We start from the raw sequence: 23,421 nt of genomic DNA, 5'->3' as shown, positions 1-23,421 counted from the left end.
CCATCACCCCTGTTCACCTGGCTACACATAGTAAACTTTGATTTGTGCCCTGCAACTTGAACTGAGGCGCGTGCGTGTGCGTGAGACGGATTCTGGGACTTCTCAGCCGCGGGTAAAACTGGCTCCAGCAGACAAAAGCGGAGAAGACATGAAACTTTACCTAACTTTCCTCCCGACTACAACTGGACTGAGTTAGCCCGGCCCATCTGCTGCAGCAAATGGCCCAACTCACCAGGGAGCGGGGAGGGAGAGAGGAGAGGAGGAGATGCTAAGGGGGGAGGGTGGGGGGCTCGGATTGAAAACAGATCAGCAGCCTGAGGATCTCAACACAGCCGCATGTCTCTGCAGCAACTGCCGACAGGCCACAACGCCTTTCCTGGCTTTCCACCCAAACTTTAGAGTTCGCTTGGCAGAGAGAAGAGAAAAGATCATTCTCAGCGCAACATGTCCTTTTGCTGAAAGAGCGCGCAGCGCACGCACGCACGCATGAGCGCACTTCCCGGAGAAGATGGATTGTAAGAAAAAGTTAGACGCGACCTCTGCTCCGAACTGATCCGCCGTGTGGGACAGAGAGGGCGGAATGCCCGCAGACTTCCACTCTTTTCTAACTTTCGTGGAGTTTCGCTTCGGGTCCGGAGAGGCTTGTCTGCGCGTTCCGATGGTGCCAGCCGGGCTGTAGTGACGGGAATCCCGCTCCAGGCAAAGTTTTCTCGGACAAAAAGACAGAGTGTAGGAGGCTCTGCTTCGAGGAGAGCAGAGGCGGCAGTAAAGGTGGGCAAACTTTGAAGTAACGCTTTGATTGTGCCTTTGTGAACTTTATGAAATTTATGGCTGTTGTTTTTATGCGTCTCACGCGCAGAGAAACGTTCAAACGAGCTTCTCCTCCTCCCTGCAGATGAGGCTCAAGGCAGCTTCACATCTCAGTTGCACTTTGAACTTATCTGACAGAGGAATCCAAAAAGTTCTGCTCCTGCAACTTGATCCGTGTGTGAGCAGATGGGATCCCATTCTGCGTTGGCCACTCTCCAAAGTGATTGTGTGATAGTTCTGCACTGATCATCTCTGTCTGCGTGAAGTTTCCACGCTGTGGAAGATGCCAGTGGTTACTGTTAGAGCTCCCCAGGAGGGCACTCTGGTTCCTCTCCCAGAGTCTGAAGACTGCGGCTGATAATGTGGAGCTGCTTAAACAATCAGCATGTTACTCATCGCACTGACACACAGGCTTCACACTTTACTGTTCTGATCTCAGAGCTCCAGAGCTGAGACTAACTCCAGCTCACAGAGGAATGCAGGAGCAGCGTGGGCTGTGACAGGCTGCAGGAGATGTGTACTTATTGTTGAAAGATTCAGAGTTTACTGTTTGCTCTCCAGGCTGAGCGCTCAACAAACACTTCACGCCTTTGTCGAGCCCTTTAGCAGCAATATTTGCTGTTGGCTTTTACCCCAATCTAACATGCACTGCTAATGATCTCCAAACTCAAGTGTGGACTTATGAGTCCCACTTTGTTGTTAGTTGCTTTGACCCAAATATTAGTGAACAAGAAACAGAGTGTTTGGTTTTTACAAGGTTTTTCTTCCATCTGGGAAACACTTGGAAATCAAACGTGTTTTTCCCTTGTTAATGAGCCACAGAGCTGGAAAAGTTGGAATTCTGTTAGTTTTTAGGAGCAGATGCCTTCAGAAAGAATATTTTAAGAAAGAAATAAGACTTAAGGTGGAAACCCTTTTTCCAATCAAGCGTGTGCATGTGTGTTTTCCGCTTCACATGACGACAAGGCCAGTGAGGGCTGAGTCCATTTGCATGAGAAGAAAAAAGAAAAAGTTTTAGTGCATTTGCCTATTGTGAGGAATGAAGAGTTCCAACAGCTAGGGCCTGCAGAGAGTGAAAGGAGCAAAGAATGGATGAGCCTATTCAGCTCATTCAGCTTCAGTTCAGGGGCTCTGCTCTGCAGCGTTCACGGACCCTATAGTGGCCATGTCACTTTCATCTCCTTCAGCCCTGTGTGCCGCCGCATGTACGCTGCCGAAGCCCCGCTGAAGCCCCCCGCTTCCACACATGGCCTCTGTGCACAGGCCTTTACTGATCGACTGCTTTCTCATGTTTTTTTTGATTCTGCAGAAATTTGATGAAGCAGACACTGGAGAAGGACTGAGTGGGTTGTGTGTGTGTTAGAGGGGTATAGGCTCCAGAGGGGTGGGGGTTCTCTTTAAAGCAAATACCGATGAAGTCTAGCGTACAGGGACAGAAAGGAGGGCTGGAGGAGAGGGTGAAGGCTGAGTGACTCTGCGGAGGGGGAGGAGCAGCTCCCCTCAACCACCGCCGACACCACCCACCTCCTTCTCCACCACAACCACCCTCTCCTGCTGAGCAAACTCAAATGTTGAAAAAGGAGAATGCCTTCCACCCCAGCCCATCCTGCTCCGAGCCTCGTTGCTCTGAGCTCAGATGCTGCCCTGTCCCAGTACCCAGTACCCAGTGTCCCGGCACCTCACGGCGGCAGCAGGAAGAAAACGCTGCTGCCTTAGCTGGGCTCGTGTGTGGGGGCCTGGGAGGCCTCAGTGGTTCGGCTGAAAAATGTTTGCGCTGGAATTTAATGGCTGTGGATGAAGGGAAGCTGCTGCTCTTTCCTTTAAGCTCTGTGCAAACCTCGAGCTGCTGCTGGAAGGAGTGGAAGCAGCTGGGAAACTGGGACTTCTCCCGTCTTATTTCAGATGAATGCTGGGTTTTTGGGGTTGTGATCAGCTTTTTGGGGCTGTGTGAGATCATCTATTCTACTCCTATGTACAATGTTTCAATTTGGCCCATCTCCCAAAATACTTGGAATAACCTCCAGTGAACGAATGTTTGCACGTTGGAGGCGGAGCAGCATGGGTGCAGCATGGGTGCCGTACGAGGCTCGCTTCGACATGCCTTCGACATGCTGTAGTATGAGTATCTGTAGCTCTGTGCAGGTCTGAGCGATGCATAAAGACATATTGATGTGTATATACTGCAGTCGGAACACTGACTGCGACTACTTCCCCTGAAGTTGGTCAATGGAGTGGCGAAGGCACTCGTCCGATGAAAACAGCTGAAAACGTTTCACTTTTTTCACCGTTTCATTCACACAGACATCACATATCATTTCTATTGATATGTCAAGAATGATTATACTCGTGAAATGAATTGAAATGAATTGAAATGAATTGAATTGAATTGAATAAACGTACCACGGTAACATTCAGTACATGTAGGAAATAAAAGACATAAATCATGGAGCATCACTCCACATATAAATACCTAGATGCAGTCTTTGGCCCATTATACCCAGCCTCAGTAGGTAATTAGAAAAATAAAAATGTAGATAGGGAGCAGGTGAAATCCTTTAAAATGTTGGTATCAGGTTGCTGTGGAAAGCTTTCATCTGAGTACTGTTATTATTTTCTGTTGGAAACAATTAACCAATTATTGATGAATTAACTGAATAATTGAACGTTTCATAATGCCATATCTATACCTGAATGTATTCAATGCATTTATAATATAATATAATATAATATAATATAATATGATATGATATGATATGACATGACATGACATGACATAATATAATATAATATAACATAACATAACATAACATAATATAACATAACATAACATAACATAACATAATATAACATAACATAACATAATATAATATAATATAATATATACATATGCGAGTAGCCTAACGAAAAGAAGGAAATGTTCTCCGTTTGCAGGATTGGTCAGTAAAGCGTCGCCTAAACGGGCTTCGTTGTCCGTCCTATCATAAGTTTCTCAGCCGAAACTTGTCTCACAAATGTTCCCGTTATTTCTTTTCTTTGTTTACTCAATAATTTTTTCATCCAAACAGCTCCGATTGACCTAAATCTCTGGGTCCCCTTTACCGTTGTCCTCTTTTTGCAGAGCTGAGAGGTCTGGAGCCCACCACATAGGTGTGCTGTGGGCTGACATGTGCTCGTGTGCTGGAATGAGCAGATTAGACTTTAATGGACGTTTGAGGGGGGCTGTAAAAGGCAGCTAAGTTTTAAGTTGAGAGATGCAACCACAATCTTTCTTAGTCAGCCTGCACTTCAGATGGAGGTAAAAGTGGGAGAGCAGCAGAGAGATTGCCACTTCCATTGTTGTGTAGAGCCCTTCACTGAATCCCACTCGCTTTGCTTTTGGCATGTGGGACACAGCGAGACAATCCCCGCTTGTTTTAACGCCTGTTTTCTCACTCCCCTCGAGGCGTCCTGTTCATTCTTCCTTAAGTGTGTGAGGTTAAAGAGCCTCACATCATATCCGGCCTGGAGTTTGGGGGGTGATGGGCTGCTGGCTATGAGCAGCAATGAGTGAGCACTTGAATTCCGGCACAGAAACGGAGGTTATGTCGGGTGGTAGCACTCCCATGGAAATAACACACATGGCCTCTACAAACACGTCAGGGGAACAGCAGGAGAGGCTGATGTGCATTTAACAAGCCGCTTTAAGAGCGCTACAGTATGGTAACTGACACGCTCATTACAGACTGATTGACCTCATCAATCACCAGAGGAGCTCCCCTTAATCTTAAGAAAGAATGCACAATTGCTGCGGAAATAGGAGAAGAGTATTTGAAAATGCTCCGGTGCCGTTGTGTTTGTGCTGTGGGCCTCAGCCAGCGGCAGCATCTCCACACAGGGAGGGAAACTTAAACACACTGACCTCTGTTTACAGGGTTCTGGATGTGATGCATGCTGTGTAAGCACAGATCTTCTCATCTCATCCTGGCTGAACACTTCACACTCTCCTTAACTGACTCATCGGAAAGCCAGTTTCCCTAAAGCATTTTCGCAGTAACATCATCATTGTCTGTCAGCACACAAAGGAACAATGGTGGCTGCAGCTCTGAGGTCTTGTGGGGAAACTCTGTCCGAGTCAGAGGGGGTCAGTTCATTTGGAAGGGGGATGGTGGAGCTGATTTCATTATCTCAACACGAGATAAACTCTTTGGACAATGGAAAGTGACAAGTCAGTTTATTTTATCTGCACATTTAGGTGTCTTCACATTTCACAGCGCATTAAGTCTGGAGCTGAGGGGTTTTATCCTTTAAGCAGACAGATATGTCTGTCAGATATCATTAGAGTTCAAAAAGAGCATTAAGACCAGACTTACAGAAAGATATGTTCCATTAATGCATTCAGCATTAAGCTGCTCGAACAGGTTGATCTGTGGGTTTTACAGCTATAAGAAATCTGCTGTTTAAGGACAGAGAGAATGGGAAAGATCCAAAAAAACAAAGACCACATTAAAACTATTCTGTCAATGAACTGACAAATCCAAAGAAAAGTTTCTGTCTTTCATTTATGGGTGCTGGGTAGCTAAACTGACTGAGGCCCTCACAGAGGGCCCTGCCTCGTGTCCTGGTCCTCACAGTGGGCCCTGCCTCGTGTCCTGGTCCTCACAGAGGGCCCTGCCTCGTGTCCTGGTCCTCACAGAGGGCCCTGCCTCGTGTCCTGGTCCTCACAGTGGGCCCTGCCTCGTGTCCTGGTCCTCACAGTGGGCCCTGCCTCGTGTCCTGGTCCTCACAGTGGGCCCTGCCTCGTGTCCTGGTCCTCACAGAGGGCCCTGCCTCGTGTCCTGGTCCTCACAGTGGGCCCTGCCTCGTGTCCTGGTCCTCACAGAGGGCCCTGCCTCGTGTCCTGGTCCTCACAGTGGGCCCTGCCTCGTGTCCTGGTCCTCACAGAGGGCCCTGCCTCGTGTCCTGGTCCTCACAGTGGGCCCTGCCTCGTGTCCTGGTCCTCACAGAGGGCCCTGCCTCGTGTCCTGGTCCTCACAGTGGGCCCTGCCTCGTGTCCTGGTCCTCACAGTGGGCCCTGCCTCGTGTCCTGGTCCTCACAGTGGGCCCTGCCTCGTGTCCTGGTCCTCACAGAGGGCCCTGCCTCGTGTCCTGGTCCTCACAGAGGGCCCTGCCTCGTGTCCTGGTCCTCACAGTGGGCCCTGCCTCGTGTCCTGGTCCTCACAGAGGGCCCTGCCTCGTGTCCTGGTCCTCACAGTGGGCCCTGCCTCGTGTCCTGGTCTTCACAGAGATGGTGTGATTGGGGTCCACATGGAGGCTCCAGCCGTTATACAGGGGGGGGGGGTTGTTACTGGGCTCTATTTCTGACGTCTCCATATAATGGGAGATAGTAGATTGACTGGCTGCCAGGCCACAGTCTCCTCTCAGATAGAAGCCTGAGACCAGAGCAGAGCATAGATGCAGAGGCATGTGGTTTTCTTTAGCAACTCACTCTGAAACCTTCGCTCCCTCCCCCTCTACATGTCATCGTCTCCTCTCGCTGCTCTGACTCGGAGCCAAAATGAGGTTTACTTGTGTTTTGTAATTAGAGAGAAAGCAGAATGAAAACCATGCTGGTTATGTGCAGGGCTCATCCTCCTGCTTAGGTGTTGCACATGTACTGTTGCGCTGCCCTCAGTGTGAACTCAGTGATGTCAACAGGTGGTCACAGTGGAGCAGCCCTCCAGGGGTAGGCCTGTGGTGAAGACAGCAGAGAATCCACCACATTTTTTATCTTTTATTACACACCATAAACGCCCTGTCGGCTGTTAAAGAATGCAACAGTATTGAAATGGTGGCATTCGCATTTTATCAGGTCGTAGTGATTTAAATGTGGGTCTTGGTTTGGTGAATCTCCCGTTCAGCCACACATTTACTTCAGTTAGTCCACACTTCGGTGGCCACAACAGAACACACAAGCTAATGGTCCTGAACATAAGAGGAAGCACTCAGCCACTGAAGATGTCCTCTGAGGCCCTGAAGGAGCTGACATGTCTGAGAAAAGAACCCTGAGAACGTCACTAACTGCAGAACAAACTGTTCCAGAGACATTCAAAATGTTGCATTCCCTTATAACCTTTGGGTTTGGGGTGGAGGCAGCTCACAGTGACACGAGTGATGTGCGATAACACTCATTTCATTCCGATCCGGAACCAAGTAAAACCAGAGTTTTTTATGGGTCAATGCAAAGAATAACAGGTTCAGTGTAACCCAGCTGGGTTAAATGGGAAGAAATGTGTCTTCTGATCTTCCACAGGTAGATATTTTTCCTATTCACTGTAAGGTACGAGGCTGGCATAGTGGGACCACCATGTTCTGTAGAAGAGATGTGTGCTGCTTCAGAGGAACTCCTGTAAATGTTGGACAAATGGCCACAAGAGACTGACTTGCTCACTGGTAGTTGTAATTACAATGAAAGCAAGACCTCACCTGTGGATGTGCTTTGTCAGCTTCTGATCGTAGTGTCCCCGCCCAACATGTTCACTAACGTGTCCCCCCCCGACCCCCCGGCCCGTCTCACAGCTGAAGCGAAGGGACACCCAGACACAGCCACAGACCGTCACTGCCACCTCTTTTTCCACAACCATGTGGAAGTCCCTGACTGACTTGTAGGCATGTTTTTGTGGCTGAGCAGAGGGATACACATGCACACACACACGTGCACACACACACACACACTCTTTTGCTTAAGTATTTGCTGATCTTACTGACAGCTGAAGCAGTGGAGAGTGAGTGCTAACAACACATTTAGGATGAACGGCTCAGGCCAAATGCTTCAGAGAGGAAGCCGCCGCGGCACCAGAGACAGCTGCCACTGTAACACACTCTCACACACACACACACACCTCTGCTGCATTAGCCGCTTTCGGACTGTAGGAACCTTTGGCAGTTCTTTTTTTTTTTTTTTATATTTTTTTGGGGCTTTTTATGCCTTTATTATAGGACAGTGAAGAGAGACAGGAAGCAAGGGGCAGAGAGAGGGAAATAACACGCAGCAAAGGGCCGTCCGATGCGGGATTCGAACCGGGGCCAGCTGCACGAGGACTATAGCCTCTGTACATGGAGCGTCTGCTGTACCCACTACGCCACAGACCGCCCACCTTTGGCAGTTCTAATAACCTTTTAATCCGCGGGGCCGTTTTCTCCCGTGTTCGGACATACAGGAACTCGGGGCTTTCTCCCTTAGTTCCTATAACTATTTAGCTCCTTCTCCGAGGTCGGGTCTTTTCATAGTTCTTATAGAACGAATCTAACGGAGGTGTGTGGTGGTCGGTAGCTACGCCCCATGTCATGCTATCATGGCTGAAATGTTTCCTCATAGACACGGACACAACCGGCGGGTGTTTAATAAGTTAAACTTACACTGGTCTCATTTGTCTGCAGCGCTCTGCTCTCCTTTCTTCCTTCATGAAATGAAAAAGTATCGTCTCCTGACTCTCTCTGTGAGCTTTTCCAGCCTCGATATTAGACGCCTGATGTGATTGTCCATGATTAATATCACCATCATGCAGACCATAAACACAGTGGCCTCCCCGCTCTCCATATTAGCTTCTTGGTGGTGTTTTTTCTACTCTCCTTTCTTTTACCGTTTTGTTTTGTGTTTGAATGTAGCGCTAAACGGCTAACGGCTAACACGTCACTGAAGCAGACGGCTGCGCGCGGCGCATCAGTCCCTATCAGGTCCCGACTCATGTGCGAATGCAGACTGAAACAGTTCCGCTGGGGAAGGATAGTTATCAGAACGAAATTCGAGGAGGGTAGTTCTGATAACTACTTTCTTAGAACGGTCTGTCCGAAAGCGGCTATTGTTAAGTGTTCAGCCTCAGTAAGTCATAACCAACAAACGGTTCTGATCACTGTACCTTGCTGAATGGAATGCATATATTGTGTGTGAATGGTCAGCATCTTTCTAACTGTTTTATGAGTAGTTATTATTACTATGATTGTTTTTGGTGTAATTTGCTTTTTGCTGCTGCTTCTTGGCCAGGTCGTCACTGCCAATGATAATCGCTTCTCAACTGACTCACCTGGTTTAATAAAGGTTAAATAAGTAGATCCATTAGTTCAGCTGAGATATGTAAAGAATTAAAACATAGCTGACTACAGGAGAAAAAATGTGATCATGAATTTATCTGACAGTTAACGGGACACTTAGAACTTTATGGTTTTACCTCTTAGACACCGTTAGAATCCACTTCCATCTCCTCTGTTGAAGTTCTCCTCTTCTTAGGGACTAAGTGGTGACAGTGGGACCACTCTCCCATGTAGAAGGACCCTCTCCTCAAATAGAAATTACTTCTTCTATGGTAATGACGATACAACACGTGGTTTAGCAAAGCAGATGGATTTTAGTGGAAACATTGACTTTGTTACATACTATAATCTTAGATAGAACTGCTAAAACTAACATAACTTTGTTTATGAATTCATGTCTTTAACAAAGAGTTGAAGACCCCCACATGTGTATCTTTTCAGTAATCAGGTGGTATGGAAAAAGATTAAGAAGTGAAAATGACATCATCATCAGTTTTACAAACTTAGTTCAACATTATTACGGCAGCACAGTAGAACCTGTGGAGGACTGATCTGCATCCATGCTGACTCCTTCCTGCTGGAGAAGAAGCGCTGAAGAGACCAAGAGCTCCACATCTGGGCTCTGTTGGTCGAGGGAGACAAAGAGATCAGCCACAGGATATTGTCTTTACTAGTGGAAGGTCCAGGAGTCGGGTAAGAACTCATCCACAGGACTTTTCTATGCTGTTTTAGATGCCTTTTAAATTGCATCCGTTGTTAGCTTCTCATTATTCTGGACCATTTGCAGTCCGCTGGATGATTGGGTTTCAGTGTGGGGAGATTGTGAAGGCTTGTGAAGGAGAGAAAAAAAGGACGTGCAGAACGTGTTCAGAGACGTTTATGTGGCTATGAGCTGAAACAAGATAAACACATCTGAGCAATCAATCCCTTTAAAATGGACTTTTCTGAAAGCAAGATTCAAAACTAACAGATCTGCCACCAATAAACCTAACTAACTGCTAGTAATACCCACCCTGGTACAGCATATTGTAGCAATACTCTCATACTGGGTGAGTGACCTTAGCCTCCAGACATGATGTTAAAGCTGCTGAATGCAGGCCTCTCACGGCTCCTCCGCTTCATGACACATCACATCCGATCTGTTGTATTATTCATCCCCAGAGACGGGCCCTGTCCCAGCCTTAACTCGTCCTCTCCCAGAGGTCTCTGTAGCTCGTCATCCGTTTCATTGGATCATCTGTATACAGGAAGATTCCAACAAGTCCTAAAGACATGGGTTATTTGTTCATAAGACACATGATAGCGGGCAGTACCGCCCCTACAAGCAGCGGGGGGGGAATACGGCTCATATCAGAGCAGCCGAGTTATTCCTCCCTGCGTAAACTAACCTTTGCGAGTCCAATTCTGTTGTGTGTTCTGACCATTGTCAAGTCTCTGGAGCAAGCGATGTGAACCGTGTGCCTTCATGGGACGGGATCTTGAGACCAATGTATGACTGAGCAGCTGTTATCTCACTTCAGGACTTTGTTGAATCAGTAGCACTTCAGGGTTAAGAATGATGGTGGTTAGGGCTGGAGTGAGCGTGACCTTCATGGGTAACATTGTGCTGGTTCCTTCCATCACACACATCCCCACACCCATGGATCTGTTACTGGTCTGTCACCTTCTCCCCGTCTGATGTGGAGGGTTGTGCGCTGAAAACCTTTCCAGATTAAAGTCATATAAGCTCATTTTATAAACTGTCTCATCCTGATGGTTTTAGGTTCAAAGGTTCTAGGTGTACACAGCTTAGCTTCCTGAAGAGTTTACTAATTAAGTCAAAGGACTTTTAATGTGCAGTAACAGATTTGTTGCCACGTAAAGCAACTCTAAAAACAGCCCTGAAGCTGCTCAGTGTTGTCTTCTCGTTTCAGAGGATTCTCCTCAGCTGTGGGGTTTCAGAGCTTTGTGACTGAAAACAGCTGCACGTTGTGGCTGGAAACCCACTGGAGTGGTGAGACAGGGAGGTTACCCAAAGGCAAGAAACCCCAAAGAAGTGGACAATGAGAGAAAGTCCTGCCAAGGTGGTCAGGACTGCCCATGGATGGGGAAAGACTTTCTCTTTTCAGAGAGACTACCACTGAAGCAGCCTGTGTGGAACCTCTTATCTCGTACAAGTTCCACCTAACAGTTGCAGCTTCCTCTTAAGTTCATCCTGATGTTTTAGCTCTTTGTCCACTGAAGTGCAACAGGCAGACGTGGGGCAGAAAATAGATTGTTTTCTTGATCATAACAGAGTTTGGAAATCTGGGACTACTGCTTCTATCATTGCTTTGAATATAGTTAACCATCAGTAGACAGGTGAAACTCAAAAGGTAACCAGAGTACAGGGCAGGATGTAAGATTTGAAGCATGCAAAGAAAACACCTCCTCCCACTATTCAATGGCCCCTCGTGCGCGTGCATGTATAAGACTACCAGTACGATTCTACCTTTTTAACGCCTTTTTAACACCTTTGAATCAAGAGATCACGAAAAGTCTGACGGCAAAGTGGTGGAAAAACAATCCAAAGACTTCAGTAACCAGTCATCCAAGAAAACATTACATCTATGATGAAGACACCAAAATATGTAAAACAAAAGCCATATTTTGACTTTCGGGGGTTGTTATGTCAACCTGCATGGATATCACTGTCGGAAACCTGAGTGGGGAGGTCTGCAGGTGGCATGGGGGCAGCAGACCTCACTTATCCATCTCCCCTACGTCTGCCAAGTGAGCAGAGTGTGGGACAGCAGTTGGTGAGCGTCTTAATGAGTGTGCAAACTGACTGTGTGTGTGTGTGTGTGTGTGTGTGTGTGTGTGTGTGTGTGTGTGTGCGTGTGTGTGTGTGTGCGTGCATGTGCTGGCAGGACAGGGAGCCTACCAACAGGGATTGCAGCCACTGAAAGATAGGAAGGAAGAAGGTACGAAGAGCAAAGCCTGGAAATCTTCAAAATGAGAGGGCTCCTTTTGATGTGTGTTTGCATTCCTTTCAGTGTTGGTGAAAGGGGAGCTGTTGAACGGTAGTGGAGGAGAGGAACACTTGAAACTGAGCGAGGCGCTAAGAAAAACACACACCGGGTCTCATAACAAAAGTTCTGTGAGTCTGAGACAAAGGCGCAGAAAGTAAATTAACTTGAAGAGAGGAAGAGGAGGTCAGATGGAAGAAAAAGCCCCAGTTTGTACATCCTTCTGTCAGCTGAGCCTTCTTCTTTGGAGGTATCTGCACTGAACATTTACAAAACAAGTCATGTAAGTCTGGAAATGTGTGGGATAATTGGGCATTGATGTGAGCTTACGTCGGGCCCTGCGTGGCTAACTGGCATGTCTGGATGGTCCATCACAGATGTGTAGTTTCTGCAGCAAACTGCTCTCTCTGTGTTAGCGTTAGCCATCTTCTGTACTAACACAGCTTTTCCTGCTAACTCTGGTAACTGTGACTCATTTAATGGGACACTTTGCTATGATTCAGACTATAGGCACACTATTTTGGGTGAGACTGGGACTGGAAATGGCCCTTTGCCCTGTGTTTTTACTTCTTCAAGTGTTTCGGAGAAGAAACACAGACATAGACTCCTCATCTAGAATGTTTGTAAGATATTAAACGGTAAAGAAATGTATTCGTAGAAAAAAAACATCCAGCTTACTGGTTGTGTGGGAGAGAGGGGACAGGAACCATGCACCCTCAGTGTAACACTTTAAAGACAAATGGCTCTGAGCCATGGAAAAAAGTTGCTCTGCACTTATGTAACCAAATTATAGCAGTCATGCACTCTACTCTTTTTGGACTTATCTATCAATATTAGCAGCTCCTGCATTCCTTTCAACCCCAGAGTGGAGCAGACTGTTCGACTTTCCCTTTACATGACAGGCTTCCATTTCTTTATTGGATTTCTTGGGAGTTGGGTGTCAGTTTTAGATGACAGTAGACCTGCTCTGCTCTCTGAAGTCACATGGCCCACCGGAGGGTGGGCTACGGAGGCCCTTATCCTGTTCGTGCTGCAGTGGTCTGCCCAGCCAACCAGAAGATGAGAAAAGAAGTGCAGCCTTGTTGTTTGCTCGCCTTTGGCCCCCGCCATCTGTCCGCTTGGTTCCTGACACCTGTACCAGCCCGTCAGAGCTGGGCCTCCCTGTCATCGGGGGCAACATGGGTCTGGTCTGTGGGGACACATTGGGTTAGAGGGAAAGGTAATGTAGCAGCTCCACTAAATGAAGAAAATCAATGGGTGGGTGAGGGTGAAGTTGAATTTGGGGGCATTTTTATGAAACGTACTCAGATGTAGCTTTTCTAGCTCCCAACTATCCCCAACATTGTATTCATTGTTTCGAGGCAACGGCCTTTACTGGCACCAGCACCCAAACACCTCTTCATTGGAATATTGGCTGGAGGTTCAGAGGCTGCTGGAAAGCTAATATAGTTGTTATGCTGTAAAAGCATGGAAACAGGAAGCATTAATGTGCTGCCAGATGTTAATCAGACTGTTAAAGGAAGAGTTTGCAGTTATTTCTGAGGGGCGGGCTGCTTGAAAGGCACCGCTGTCCTTATGGGCCCAACTTATCAGAAACAAAAGGGCTCACCACCAAGTGGTCTGCCCTCCAGCCTGGTCCGAATATGATAAGGGCCGATGAAAGAACAAATGGAATTCTATCACTAAGGTGATGTCAGGAGCTGGAGTTGTCCAAGACGAGACGGCTCACCGGCCAGCTTGTGGACTTTTTGGCAGCAGAAAAAAGAAACAGATGCAGTCTAAACCTGTTAGTCGCCCGCCACTAATCGGCTTACATTGGCTCGATGACAGGTGACTGGCACCTCCAGTGGGTCGCAGAAAGGCCTGTTAGTACACACACCTCACAGTAAAGGATGACATGTTGGAAATCCACATGAAAGCAGACCAACACTTCACACATTCAGCTAACACTAAGCAGATTACCCAAAAATGATTTCAGGAATATTCTCAGCATTCCTTTTTCTTCATTCACACAGTCGCACGCATTCTTTTGATCCATCAGAATTTTCCTGCGGTTGCAGCTAAAATCGCTTCTTCTCCAGACTCGGTTAGAAATGGATTTCCTGATAGCTGTTCTAATGTTTCAGCCACACAAAGGTGTGGCAGTTAGCCTGTCGCCTCACAGCAGGAAGGTTCTGCGGGTTCTGTCTGGGTGCTCCGGCTTCCTCACACCGTCCAGAAACATGCACGTTAGTGGCTAATTGTTTTCTCTGAATCGACCTTGGGATTGGCTGTTGGTCTTTGGCTGTGTGGCCCTGTGAGAGTCCAGGGTGTGCCCTGCCTCTCAAACAGTGACAGCTGGGATGATGGGCTCCTCTTAATTCATCCTGAGTTGAATGAAGTGGATTGATGGATGTTTTAATGTGTTATTGGTGTTCTTTTGATACGGATCAATTCACGAACCCTTTGGTTCCTGAGACTTCAAAGATTTCCTTTTCTTTTACCCTAACCCTAACCCTTTCCCAGCCCTCAGTCCCGACATGGAAAGGTTCCCCCACACCTGTGAAATATGGAACCCCTGCTTGCATCCAGTTGTTTGGGCTTGTAGTGTTCTGTCTGACAGCGGGAGGAAATGTAGCGACCACCAGCTCGTCTGTGTGTGGAATGACTTTCCCCTTTCAGGCCTGCTCAGGGCAAAGCGTCTTATTTGCTCTCAGCAGAGGAGGATCTTGTAGGTCCCACCAAGTCAAACAAGTGGCATGTTGCCAAGCTTTTCACACAGACGTGAGGAGGTATTGACACAGTGTGTGTGGTTTAAACCTCAGCACTAAGGGCCACTCACATTTACAATTGGAACAGAAGGAGTGCTATGAGCTCATTACATCAAACTCAGAGGGAGTGTGCGCGTGTTTGACATTACTTATGATGGCAGAATAAAGACGCATGTTAGGGAACTGCATCAGTTCTCAGTGAGCTGATCTTCTGCTACTTAATACAAATAAGAAGTGTTTGGAAATTATTTATTGTGTTTATATTTACTGAAAAATCCATAAAGGTAAAAATAGCAACGATGATTATATGAAGCTTCATCTTTTACACTCAGAAAAGTTCAGATTTTTGTTGATTTGAAATGTTCTGATTGTAACTGTTTCCTTTCCCTGAGGAAGCTGAGACTTTGGGTTACTGCTGTACATCTATGGTCCTGATAGTCTAAAGTTAAGCTGAAAAATCTGCACGACTCTTCTCTGTGCTGATGTCGCTGCCATTTTGGGCTGAACTATGATGCATGTTGTTTTAGAATGATAAAACATTGTACCTTTACATGTGACACAACATATTGTGGGGTACAGTTCTATCCCGAGGCTTTTGTTGTTTTCTGTTTGCACTTTTCATTGTGATATTCTTTTTTTCTTGGGGGGGAGTAGGGTTAGGATCGCTGGTATTTTATTTATTGTTCCCAACAAGTAACTGTTGCGGCTGCCGTTGATGTTCAGTGCATTAGCTCCTTTACCACATGATGCTTTCCTGCATCAAATATTTGGCCTCATACGACTCTCTTTCCTCTCCAGGTTGTGACGGAAACTGAGAAGCATCATGGAAACTTCAACTCCAACAGCCACTGACAAGAAGGAGTGTAAAACTTCTGGTGTGGGTGGAAGCAGCTTCACAGAACTCCCTAAAAAGCCCTCACCAACCACTCTAAGCAGAGGTAGGTTTGATTTTTACCCTTCCAGCATGTAGCTGCAGTAATCATTTTGGTCATTTGATGAGAAAACTAGCAGCACTTTCTGTGTGCTCCTTTCAAACATTAGTTTAATATAAGACTCTGATGTTTTTCTGTAGGATGGTGAACTCAGTGCAGTGAAATAAGAAAAATGATGGCTACTCAAATAAGTAGCTGGGTGGCACATAAAAAGAGTTATACCCAGAGATGGGGGCCATGCATGTTTCAGAGATGTCAGAGAATGGGTGATGAAAAAATGTTATAATGAGGGCGAAAGACCTTGTTCTCACCTCCCGAGTGTAAATTTCATGAATTACTAAAAGTGGCTGGCATAGCAGTGGACCAAATGGTTTATCAGAAGCCTCGGGTAGCGGTTGGGTGGAGAGAAGCATCTTTGAAATGCTAACAAGATGTCGCCTGACATTGTGGTGTGAGCGCTATTTCTGCCTAATGATGGACTTGGTGGCCTGCCACCAGAGGAGCCACGAGCATTAATTGTTTAGGGATGCATGGTGAGAATCTGGGGCGTTTCAGTGCGCCCTCCCTGGCACCTCCACAAAGGAGCCACGAGTTCTTCAAACATGAAAAGAAAATATTGCACTTGCCATTGCATGAATTATTCAGTCATTCACACAGTTATGACCATTGTGTGTCTTGTAGGCTGTGGGGTTGAATTTTCCTATCCCCGCTCCACTGAGAATCAGCGGCCTGCACCTATCATGGGTTATTTGTGCTTGTGAGGTAACGCAGAGGGTGCAGGGGCTGAATGGTTCCCGCTATAAAGGGGTCATAATTAAAAGATGAGAGCCCATGTTTTCATTAGTGAATCTGATGAAAACTCCTCATAACAAGGTTGGAGGACCTTGCTCGGGCCTCTGAGGTACCCATGCTATGAATTACTAACGCCTGCTGGAAGAATCTGTTGGTGGACGCTGAAGCCCCTCAGGAAGATACACTGGCATAGAGTGAGGGTCCGCCGCAGGAACGTATCACTTAAGTTAATTTAGTGTTTAATGAGGGGCCTGGTGGCCTGCCATCACAAAGCTCACTTTGTCACACCGGGGAACAGTAGAAGTAGGACGTTAGTTTGTCATTAGACAATTCATAATGCTCTGTTTTTGCAGTTTGATTATTCTTTTTCATTTCAACTGGTTCTCAAATCATTCTGCATATATGGGGCATAGCTGAATTAATAAAGCAACTTTGTAAGATGTAACAAACTGGCTTACTTAATATTCTGCTTACTGGTATTTGAAATGGAATTGTAAAGTATTCAAAATCATCCAAACTACATGATAGTTTTTATATAACAATACAGTAACAGAACAGGGTAACTTAGGGAGAAACATCTTGTTGCTTGCTGATGTTTCATGGTGACACACTGTACTTTGTCCTGCTGTTTTCGCCTGTGTCCCTGAGTGTTTGAATGGAACAGAAGGCTTACATTTAACCCGAATCAAAGGGTTTCTAATGGAGAAAGTGAGTCAGGGTCCAAGTGGAAGCACAGGCTGGAAGGCAGGGGCCTGAGATGCTGGCCTAGCAGCAAGAAATTAGCTTTTTTTTCTCAGGGTCTGTTTAATGGTTTTAAACGGGCACCCACATTTTGTGTGACAGCCAGCATTTGTCTCTCTATGGGGGCATGTTTTCACAGGCTTGGCTGTTGCAACCTGACTCTCAAGCCCTGGGATTTACACGTCTGTGTTGGCTTGTTCTTTTCCATGTCAGAGTTACACGCGGTGAGATTAGGCGCCCACTTCCATCACCGTGAAACTTCTCATAATTTCAAAGGAATACCTGTGATTGATGCCCCCCCCCATCGTACTTTCCAAGAGGGATGCTTTGAAGACAGAGCTTCCACATTTGTTAAACGCTCTTTGTTATAATTTGAAAAAGTTTTTCCATCATAGCTCATTTTTGTGTTGACTGCACGAGGCCGACGGAGCAGGCGAGCTCTGTAACCCTGATTAGCCTAAAGTGTGTGTCATGTTATTCTTTCAGCTGGGAATTTGGGCCCAGTTTGTGAAGTCTGGGCAAAGATCGATGTTTTTCAGGAGAAAACACATTGTCCTTGGTTAGTTTGATGCAGCTACGGAGGGTGTCAATGAAAGAAAAGCGTCCTCACTGACATCGATGCTTTCTAACTCTAAATAAGAAGATATGTAGCTTTAAATCACTCGCTCAGTGGCCGGCTCTTTCCTAAAGGTCACAGATCAGCCGCAGGTCTCGTTTGCCCTGCGGTCCCTGCAGATCGGACGGATGCAGAGGTGGAGTATGCTCCCTGCAGATCGGATGGATGCAGAGGTGGAGTATGCTCCCTGCAGATCGGACGGATGCAGAGGTGGAGTATGCTCCCTGCAGATCGGATGGATGCAGAGGTGGAGTATGCTCCCTGCAGATAGGACGGATGCAGTGGTGGAGTATGCTCCCTGCAGATAGGACGGATGCAGAGGTGGAGTATGCTCCCTGCAGATAGGACGGATGCAGTGGTGGAGTATGCTCCCTGCAGATAGGACGGATGCAGAGGTGGAGTATGGTCCCTGCAGATAGGACGGATGCAGAGGTGGAGTATGGTCCCTGCAGATAGGACGGATGCAGAGGTGGAGTATGGTCCCTGCAGATAGGACGGATGCAGAGGTGGAGTATGGTCCCTGCAGATCGGACGGATGCAGAGGTGGAGTATGCTCCCTGCAGATCGGACGGATGCAGAGGTGGAGTATGCTCCCTGCAGATCGGACGGATGCAGAGGTGGAGTATGGTCCCTGCAGATCAGACGGATGCAGAGGTGGAGTATGCTCCCTGCAGATCGGACGGATGCAGAGGTGGAGTATGGTCCCTGCAGATCAGGCGGATGCAGAGGTGGAGTATCGTTGGTGGTGTTGCAATGCACAGCGAGGTGTTAGTCATGGTTGTCATGGGCAAACCTCAGTCAGCTCCAGTCCCCACCAGGGTCTCTGCGCTGCCCTTTGTCTGTAAGGTGCTCCAGAGTGGGTCAACCCCCCCCCGCAAGGAAAAATGTCCCAGAGAAAACACGCCCCCCCTCCCTCCATCTTCAGGCCTGTTCCAAAGGGACAGCTACTAATCTTCCTGAGAAAGAGATTTCCGCCTTTCTTTCTGTGCTCCCAAACGAGGCTCTTGTGCTGCTGCGGTTCCACCGACTGACTGAAGAGGTGGAGGAGGGGGGGGCACTCAGCAGCCAGGGTTATACAGGGATGACTGCACTCAGGCTGGACCCCTTTAATTCCTTGGCCCTCCACCTTAGATGAGAGATTGAAAGAATTCATCTCCTGAAGTGTTAAACTGTGATTCCTTTCATGCTGTAACATCTGGTTACAGAGTGAGTTATTCTCCGACCATGTCAGCTTCAGTGTTCCACAGTAAAAGGTGTTATCTTACCTGCTCTGAATGTGTGGGTTTGTAAAGCCACACCTCATCTGTCTCCTAACCCCACCGAACATGCCATGTATTCCATTCTGAACAAACGAAAGTACATATTTGTATCTCCAGCGTTTGGAAGAATCGGCTCTATCAGGTGTCATGTACAGTAACATTTTGGAACAGCATGTCAATGATACTCGAGGAGCTTACAGGAAAGCCTATTGACCACGTCCCAATACTGTTTGTTGTTCCTGTCAGGGTCTCTACAGACACACTGTCAGGAATTCTGCCGTCCTCCAAGGAAGACTCGAAGAGAGAACGATGTTATTTCTGTCCCAGAATGACTTTGAATTCGCAAACATTTCTCTTCTTCATGTGCAGGATTACTTTAAAGGTCTGTGAGCGCCACTGAACAGAGTTTGCTTCACTAATTACTGAGGCTTTGGGTTGCTTTTTCTCCTCACCTCACAGCTTTCATCTCAGCCTCCCGTCTCTCCCGTCTCTCTCTGAGTGTCTCACTTTGGGGCACTGGCAGGTCGGGGCAGAATGTAAAGATTCCATATGCTGTGATGGAGGCAGAGGCGGCATGTTTACAGGCAGCTGTTCACAGGCAGCTGTCACTGTGCAGCTGCAGGTCAACAAAAACTCAAACTAAAACACAGATCCTCCTGAGCTCTGCACTCAGGGGTTCGTAACAATAAAAGAAACCCAGAGTTATGTTAAACTAGAGTTCAGAGGAGCTCTGAAGAAGAAGAAAGCGTGAAGGAGACAGTCATAAAGCCAAATATTAAACAAAGTAGTCTTCAAACTTCTAATGCATGGGTCACTGTATGTGGACGACTGGCAGCCTTTGTGATGTCTCCAATGTGCTTAGGAAATATGAATCGGCCTGAAATGAGGGGATATTCCTGATATTAGTGTCTTCTTTGGAATGCTCAGCCTGTGCTTCCAAGCCCCCGGACTGAAAAGCAACGTGGCATGCTTTAGGCCAAGTCTTTGAAAGCAGATCTCCTTGTTCCAAAGGTGTCTGCATGCATCAGGCCTAAAGACAACAGGTTGCATCCCTGCTGGGTTAAAATCGGTCTGAGAGAAGGTGCAGACAATGTATGGATGCCTCGGGAGATTAAGCAGCACTCCAGCTTACTTTCTGTATTGGTGGGGTCCCTCCCTACCTCCTCTCTTTGACTTCCCTTTTCCCTTTTGTGCTTCATCCTCTCTTAAACAGAAAGCTCTTTCTCCTTCCCTGTGATCCACTCTCTGGTCTGGAAGACACTTCCTGTCTGTGTTGTGGGGTGGATGGGAAGATGCCCAGCTTTCTCCCCTTCTCGAAGGTGTTGTCTGAAGCCGCTTCTTTCTCTGGACGGAAACATGCTTATCAAAGAACCTGCTGACAGTCCTTGTCCGTGCATTTGTATACTGTGAAGCCCTAATCTGGCCCAGCATGTATCCAGTATCCAGTATCCATCAGGCTCCCAGTTTGCCAGCCTCGGCTGCTTTCATCTGCTAATGTAGCCCTAACACTCACAGTTCAAGTGAAGCCAAATAAACGTCCAAGAAGTTTAGACGTGGTAAAACAAAAATGTGTGCTAGCTGTAAACACGGGCTGGAGGCCCTTACATAAACAGGCCTGGTTCTTCTGGCTGATTTGGGCTCGAGGCGGACAGTTTGCGGTCAGAGTCTTCCGGTTCTTATCCCCTCACCTCCCCCGTGCCTTCAGACAGCTGTGGTCCGCCCATGCTGCTGCATGAAGCAAGGAAGCCCACTCAGCCACGATGAGACATGCATGTCTGTGGTTACTCAAGCTTCAGGTATATATAGACTTTGAGTCTGCGTCAACACATATCTGTGCAGGGGCAATGCAAATGTTCTATAAAAACTGCCACTTAAACACACCAAGCAGATAAGATGCCTGCTGGAATTTTTGCCATCAATGAAATTCCTCTTGAGGGAATCTTCTTGTAATTACAGGTCTATGGTTTCCATGCCGCCGCTCCCCTGTCCCTGGAACCAATCGGCCTAATCACTCTGAGTTCTGGGGCAGGGAGTCACACTAACTGAATATCATCTGCCAGCTTGCGTTAGACATGAAGGGTCCTGCACTGTCAGCAGCTGGGTTTGCAGCCGCGGAATTCCATAAACATTTTTTTAAAAATAAACTTTTCAATATTTGTTCATGGTCACATCCTTAGAAGGCTGAATCTCTCTCCAGACAGAGTGCAGCCACAACAATGGCCTGGTTCCAGGGGCTGGAGGCAGACGAGTCGCAGTGAACTGCGCAACCAGAAAAATAAGCAGTGCACGGTTTCTGAGTAAATGGTACAACAAACTAAAGCTGTCCCCGACAGAGAAGCATACCGAGGCCTTAAGGCCCATCTTCTTCATCCTTTTTTCTTTTTCCATCTCCTCTCTCCTCTTCCAGATTTGACAGCTTTTATCCAGTCAAAACTAAATCTAACCAGACAATGAGCTTAAATAATGGGAGAGCATTTCTTCATCCCAGCACACAGCGCAGTGTGATATATCTTCACATTCTAACAAGTATTGGAAATGAATGAAGCCCTTTTTACAGTAATAGAAAGGTCACTAACACAGATATTCTGCAGCTATCAGTGTCATAATCTTTGTGAGAAAATGCTCCCAGATTGTGTTGTCATTAGTTCCACTGCTCTGTAATCACAGCAGAGCCTATCATATGGCCCCTGTATGGTAGTCATGGTCACTTGGAAAAAAGCAAACAAGAAGCTCCCATATGGAAAACTGATTTGTAATGTTATTCATCATACAGCTGCAGGAAATATGCAGGAATAAAGACTTTTGTAACAGCTGGGTAGCAACAGATGATTGAGTGGTATTCCTGGCTGCGGTGGAAATGGAAGGGTTTTTATGTGTGTGTGTGTGTGTGTGCACATTAATATAACTCCATTTCTAGTAACAGAAAGTCTAAGATTTTAATCATAAATTTTCTTCAGTTCAAAGCACCCAAAACCCAAACTGAGCAGAAAAATATGTAATCAGCCACCAGGAAGAAAAGGTTGCCAGCGAGCTGGGTTCAGAGGCAATAAAAAGACCTCCTGGTACCTCCCAAAGCTACTAATCTATGATTCAATTCATTTTTTTTTTTTAACAGGACAGTGCATATTAATAACAGAACATCTGTAACATGCCAGAGTTAGCCTAAGGCTAGTATGTGGGCTGATTGGAACCCATGCGGAGCTAAGATTCAGCCTTTATTTAAACGGGGTTTTTTAAAATATTAAGCAAAGAAACCTTCAACTCTCATTCTGAAAGCAATACATTTGCCTTCATCTTTACCTATATTTAAGAAAAATGGTTTTTCAATCGATTTTGTAAATGAAGCCTGTTGCATCTGCATTAAAGGGTCAAAGCTTCTAAAGATGCTGATTTGATTTAGGCGTGAGAAACTATCCTCAGATTCACTTCTGTCTGATGATCGTTCGAAGCTGCTAAATTAACGTTTTATTCCTCATTTGGTGCTTTCTTTGCTGTTTTGCTTTAGTGCCGTTACGTAAGTGGAAGGAGGCAATCATGTAATAAAAGATCTACAACTGAGAGGAGTTGCTGAATGAAAGCCTTTGTGTGTTGATACAGCGGGTAAGCCTGTTGTCTGTTGTTTGCCAGGTGATTTCCCCAATGATGTTAACTAGGCCCAAGAATTATTGGCTGGTGTTTCAAAGAAAACGGGGTCATCCTCCTCCAACAGCAGCAGATTGAGACATGTTCATGGCAGGCGAGGATCTGACCTGTGAATACTGACAGCAGACGGTTTGTCTGCCCGACCGCTGTCTTCATAACACTTTAAAAGTTGAACTGAATTAGATAATACTTTCATCATTCATGGAAGGACCTCCTGTGCTGTTCTTTCTGAACACCGAACACACCACCATGATATGTGGCACATGCTGTTCATTTTGTTGAGCAGCTTTTAAAACATACCTGTGCAATCAGCTCCAGAACTTGGCTCCTGTCTCCAGGCTCTATCCTATAGGTTTTAATACAACAAGATCATACTGTAATACGGGTAGAATGGCACCTCTGCCGGAGTAAAAAGGAATATTTCACATTTCTGTGTTCCAAGCCTGCTTTGATTTATACTCCCGATGCTAACTGTTAGCATGTTTTAGCTTTGTAACCTAAATAATTATTTATCTCTCTTATTCTCTGCACCACAGCCACATTCAGTACAGTTTATGGCTACATTTTCAGATGCATGGTTTTTTTGAGCCATTAAGCTGAAACATTCTTCAACAATCGAACAGCTCAGTGTGACTGTTCTTCTCCTGACTGCAGCTTTATGTCTGATGTCCAAAATAAAGAGCAGAAAACCCTTCACGTTGAGTTGGTGCAGCTGTTTCACCATCCTCTCCCTCTTGTTCTAATACAGGCCGTCTCCAGATTATCGTCTAAGCAGAGATATGCGCTCATGTAGCGTAGTGCTTCTTCCTCACATGTGAAGCGGTCACTAAGGACCTCTTTTCACCT

The 23,421-nt window shown here is 46.5% G+C and overlaps 1 protein-coding gene across 1 annotated transcript in view; it reads left to right on the top strand.

Annotated features, from left to right (window-relative positions):
* Nucleotides 1-297: 297 nt before the first annotated feature.
* gli2a (GLI family zinc finger 2a) overlaps nucleotides 298-23,421 on the top strand; it is a 76,624-nt gene continuing 53,500 nt past the window's right edge. Inside the window, exons 1-2 of the mRNA XM_075478927.1 lie at nucleotides 298-771; nucleotides 15,392-15,531. Of these exons, the coding sequence (XP_075335042.1) occupies nucleotides 15,417-15,531 (115 nt within the window). The 5' untranslated portion in view covers nucleotides 298-771; nucleotides 15,392-15,416. The remainder of the gene's footprint in view (nucleotides 772-15,391; nucleotides 15,532-23,421) is intronic.

Source organism: Odontesthes bonariensis, chromosome 12, assembly GCF_027942865.1.
Source record: "Odontesthes bonariensis isolate fOdoBon6 chromosome 12, fOdoBon6.hap1, whole genome shotgun sequence".
Classification (NCBI taxonomy): Eukaryota; Metazoa; Chordata; class Actinopteri; order Atheriniformes; family Atherinopsidae; genus Odontesthes; species Odontesthes bonariensis.
Note: the sequence above shows the minus strand (reverse complement) of the source record. Positions and strands in the feature narration are given on the sequence as shown.